Source organism: Nanorana parkeri, unplaced genomic scaffold (genome assembly GCF_000935625.1).
Source record: "Nanorana parkeri isolate BGI_ZX_2015 unplaced genomic scaffold, ASM93562v1 scaffold3900, whole genome shotgun sequence".
Lineage (NCBI taxonomy): Eukaryota > Metazoa > Chordata > Amphibia > Anura > Dicroglossidae > Nanorana > Nanorana parkeri.
This window is the reverse complement of record NW_017310167.1, coordinates 829-5,862: the sequence shown is the minus strand read 5'-3', so window position 1 is coordinate 5,862 and position 5,034 is coordinate 829. Positions and strand designations below refer to the sequence as shown.

General features: G+C 55.0%; 1 protein-coding gene across 1 annotated transcript in view; it reads right to left on the bottom strand.

Moving 5' to 3' along the window:
• The window catches only part of SLC2A4 (solute carrier family 2 member 4), a gene marked incomplete at its 5' end in the record, with an annotated part of 11,464 nt that extends 6,656 nt beyond the window's left edge, over nt 1-4,808 (bottom strand). Inside the window, 3 exons of the mRNA XM_018575412.1 lie at nt 95-210; nt 1,183-1,307; nt 4,627-4,808. Of these exons, the coding sequence (XP_018430914.1) occupies nt 95-210; nt 1,183-1,307; nt 4,627-4,808 (423 nt within the window). The remainder of the gene's footprint in view (nt 1-94; nt 211-1,182; nt 1,308-4,626) is intronic.
• Between the last annotated feature and the right edge of the window lie 226 nt (nt 4,809-5,034).

Sequence of the window (5,034 nt, the reverse complement as noted above, 5' to 3'; positions counted from 1 at the left end):
AAGGGGGAGGGAGATAGGGACAGAGATGGGGAGGGGGAGAGAAGGGGGAGATAAGGACAGAGATGGGGGAGGGGATTGCCATCCAGCAGGTTACCTGAGCCACCAGAATACCGATGACCAATGAGAGCTGGTGGAGGGTGCCCATCGCCCCTCGGAGGTGTGTCGGGGAAATCTCTCCTACATACATTGGAACCAACCCGGAGGCCAGACCTGCCGCGGCACAGGAATGAGAGAAGATGAAAGAACGAAACCACTGAAGCCAAAGCCCAACCAATCCATGACGAGGCCGAGACATATCGTGATACGCACATAGTACGGGGCTGACGCGCCCGCCATTTATATCATGTGACCACACACAGCCAATATCCTGAAAGCTGGCACCGGGGCAATGTCATGTGACCTCTCAGGTCCAGTGACGTGAATGTTGCCAATGTGCTGATGTCATGTGACCTCTCAGGTCCAGTGACGTGAATGTTGCCAATGTGCTGGAGTCATGTGACCTCTCAGGTCCAATGACGTGAATGTTGCCAATGTGCTGGAGTCATGTGACCTCTCAGATCCAGTGACGTGAATGTTGCCAATGTGCTGATGTCATGTGACCTCTCAGGTCCAATGACGTGAATGTTGCCAATGTGCTGATGTCATGTGACCTCTCAGGTCCAGTGACGTGAATGTTGCCAATGTGCTGGAGTCATGTGACCTCTCAGATCCAGTGACGTGAATGTTGCCAATGTGCTGATGTCATGTGACCTCTCAGGTCCAGTGACGTGAATGTTGCCAATGTGCGGATGTCATGTGACCTCTCAGGTCCAGTGACGTGAATGTTGCCAATGTGCGGATGTCATGTGACCACTCAGGTCCAATGACGTGAATTTTGCCAATGTGCTGGAGTCATGTGACCTCTCAGGTCCAATGACGTGAATGTTGCCAATGTGCTGGAGTCATGTGACCATTATGGAGACCTGGAACATGAGTTTCCCCAGAAGTCCGGTGGACATGTCTGCCAGCATGCTGGTCTGCTGGATGGACCCGGGTTATGAGTCATCTATAGGCGGAGCCGGCCGTGCTGTGGCCCACATGCATCCACCATCCAATCCTATGACCAGAGACCATGGAGGTTGGAGGAGGTCTCCATGGACCTCTCAGTGACCTGCGGTGTCACCCAATCATCAGCCTTCCTACCTGAATATGCTCCAATGAGGAACCTCCCCAGGATCATCATCTCATACGATTGGCTGACCTGACACAGTCCCATCATCGTCCCACCAATGAAGGCGAAGATGTTGTTGACGATCATGGCTTTCTTCCTGTTCCGGGACACAAAGAAGTCTGAGACCCCTAAACTCATATCACGATCTGTTCAGCCAGTCTCGTCATGTGCATGCCAAACTGCACGACCAGGACCGTCCGGCTATATCCTGGATCACCTCCCTGTTCATTGGACAGATGAGGAGACTGGAGGAGGGACACAGGAAGCTGCCCCGAGCCAATAAAAAGTGTCCAAAGCCTGACTGTGATGACTGCTAAGGGTGCAGAAAGCAATAGACTGGCTGAACAGAACTCCATTGCATCCCCCTTCCCCCGTCCCCTCCCTATTCCCTGATCTCCATGTACAAGGTGCTGACTCCCCCTTCCCCCGTCCTCTCCCTATTCCCTGATCTCCATGTACAAGGTCCTGACTCCCCCTTCCCTCGCACTCTCCCTATTCCCTGATCTCCATGTACAAGGTCCTGACTCCCCCTTCCCTCGTACTCTCCCTATTCCCTGATCTCCATGTACAAGGTCCTGACTCCCCCTTCCCCCGTACTCTCCCTATTCCCTGATCTCCATGTACAAGGTCCTGACTCCCCCTTCCCCCGTACTCTCCCTATTCCCTGATCTCCATGTACAAGGTCCTGACTCCCCCTTCCCCCGTACTCTCCCTATTCCCTGATCTCCATGTACAAGGTCCTGACTCCCCCTTCCCCCGTACTCTCCCTATTCCCTGATCTCCATGTACAAGGTCCTGACTCCCCCTTCCCCCGTACTCTCCCTATTCCCTGATCTCCATGTACAAGGTCCTGACTCCCCCTTCCCCCGTACTCTCCCTATTCCCTGATCTCCATGTACAAGGTCCTGACTCCCCCTTCCCCCGTACTCTCCCTATTCCCTGATCTCCATGTACAAGGTCCTGACTCCCCCTTCCCCCGTACTCTCCCTATTCCCTGATCTCCATGTACAAGGTCCTGACTCCCCCTTCCCCCGTACTCTCCCTATTCCCTGATCTCCATGTACAAGGTCCTGACTCCCCCTTCCCCCGTACTCTCCCTATTCCCTGATCTCCATGTACAAGGTCCTGACTCCCCCTTCCCCCGTACTCTCCCTATTCCCTGATCTCCATGTACAAGGTCCTGACTCCCCCTTCCCCCGTACTCTCCCTATTCCCTGATCTCCATGTACAAGGTCCTGACTCCCCCTTCCCCCGTACTCTCCCTATTCCCTGATCTCCATGTACAAGGTCCTGACTCCCCCTTCCCCCGTACTCTCCCTATTCCCTGATCTCCATGTACAAGGTCCTGACTCCCCCTTCCCCCGTACTCTCCCTATTCCCTGATCTCCATGTACAAGGTCCTGACTCCCCCTTCCCCCGTACTCTCCCTATTCCCTGATCTCCATGTACAAGGTCCTGACTCCCCCTTCCCCCGTACTCTCCCTATTCCCTGATCTCCATGTACAAGGTCCTGACTCCCCCTTCCCCCGTACTCTCCCTATTCCCTGATCTCCATGTACAAGGTCCTGACTCCCCCTTCCCCCGTACTCTCCCTATTCCCTGATCTCCATGTACAAGGTCCTGACTCCCCCTTCCCCCGTACTCTCCCTATTCCCTGATCTCCATGTACAAGGTCCTGACTCCCCCTTCCCCCGTACTCTCCCTATTCCCTGATCTCCATGTACAAGGTCCTGACTCCCCCTTCCCCCGTACTCTCCCTATTCCCTGATCTCCATGTACAAGGTCCTGACTCCCCCTTCCCCCGTACTCTCCCTATTCCCTGATCTCCATGTACAAGGTCCTGACTCCCCCTTCCCCCGTACTCTCCCTATTCCCTGATCTCCATGTACAAGGTCCTGACTCCCCCTTCCCCCGTACTCTCCCTATTCCCTGATCTCCATGTACAAGGTCCTGACTCCCCCTTCCCCCGTACTCTCCCTATTCCCTGATCTCCATGTACAAGGTCCTGACTCCCCCTTCCCCCGTACTCTCCCTATTCCCTGATCTCCATGTACAAGGTCCTGACTCCCCCTTCCCCCGTACTCTCCCTATTCCCTGATCTCCATGTACAAGGTCCTGACTCCCCCTTCCCCCGTACTCTCCCTATTCCCTGATCTCCATGTACAAGGTCCTGACTCCCCCTTCCCCCGTACTCTCCCTATTCCCTGATCTCCATGTACAAGGTCCTGACTCCCCCTTCCCCCGTACTCTCCCTATTCCCTGATCTCCATGTACAAGGTCCTGACTCCCCCTTCCCCCGCACTCTCCCTATTCCCTGATCTCCATGTACAAGGTCCTGACTCCCCCTTCCCCCGTACTCTCCCTATTCCCTGATCTCCATGTACAAGGTCCTGACTCCCCCTTCCCCCGTACTCTCCCTATTCCCTGATCTCCATGTACAAGGTCCTGACTCCCCCTTCCCCCGTACTCTCCCTATTCCCTGATCTCCATGTACAAGGTCCTGACTCCCCCTTCCCCCGTACTCTCCCTATTCCCTGATCTCCATGTACAAGGTCCTGACTCCCCCTTCCCCCGTACTCTCCCTATTCCCTGATCTCCATGTACAAGGTCCTGACTCCCCCTTCCCCCGTACTCTCCCTATTCCCTGATCTCCATGTACAAGGTCCTGACTCCCCCTTCCCCCGTACTCTCCCTATTCCCTGATCTCCATGTACAAGGTCCTGACTCCCCCTTCCCTCGTACTCTCCCTATTCCCTGATCTCCATGTACAAGGTCCTGACTCCCCCTTCCCTCGTACTCTCCCTATTCCCTGATCTCCATGTACAAGGTCCTGACTCCCCCTTCCCTCGTACTCTCCCTATTCCCTGATCTCCATGTACAAGGTCCTGACTCCCCCTTCCCTCGTACTCTCCCTATTCCCTGATCTCCATGTACAAGGTCCTGACTCCCCCTTCCCTCGTACTCTCCCTATTCCCTGATCTCCATGTACAAGGTCCTGACTCCCCCTTCCCTCGTACTCTCCCTATTCCCTGATCTCCATGTACAAGGTCCTGACTCCCCCTTCCCTCGTACTCTCCCTATTCCCTGATCTCCATGTACAAGGTCCTGACTCCCCCTTCCCCCGTACTCTCCCTATTCCCTGATCTCCATGTACAAGGTCCTGACTCCCCCTTCCCTCGTACTCTCCCTATTCCCTGATCTCCATGTACAAGGTCCTGACTCCCCCTTCCCCCCTACTCTCCCTATTCCCTGATCTCCATGTACAAGGTGCTGACTCCCCCTTCCCCCCTACTCTCCATATTCCCTGATCTCCATGTACAAGGTCCTGACTCCCCCTTCCCCCGCACTCTCCCTATTCCTCTTGGAGGTCCTCGGCTCTCTGACCCCTTAGTTGGTGGCGCACATTCCTCACTCACCGTCCCAGCCACTGAGACACCACGCCGACACTCAGAGAGGACGCCATGCCGCCGATGGAGAAAATGGCCACCGAGAGAGACCACAAGGTCCGCTGCAGGCCGACATCGATGGACTGCGACTCGGGACTGTGCCGGCTGATGTAAGATTCATTGTAGCTTTGTTCTATGATCTGATAGAGAGGAAATGGTTACCGCACCCCCCAGGTTACGGACAGGAAGTCAGCTGTGCGCGGGAAACATCTTCCCCTAAAGCCGAGAACGTTTCTATCGCTCTCTAGAAAGACGTTGTGGGGGGGAATGTATCACAACGGGAGCAGCCAATCAGCTTCCACCTTTCATTTTCAGATCTTAACTGAACAAACCCGAGGAGAGAAGCTGATTGGTTGCCGTGGCGGCTGCTCCCGTTCT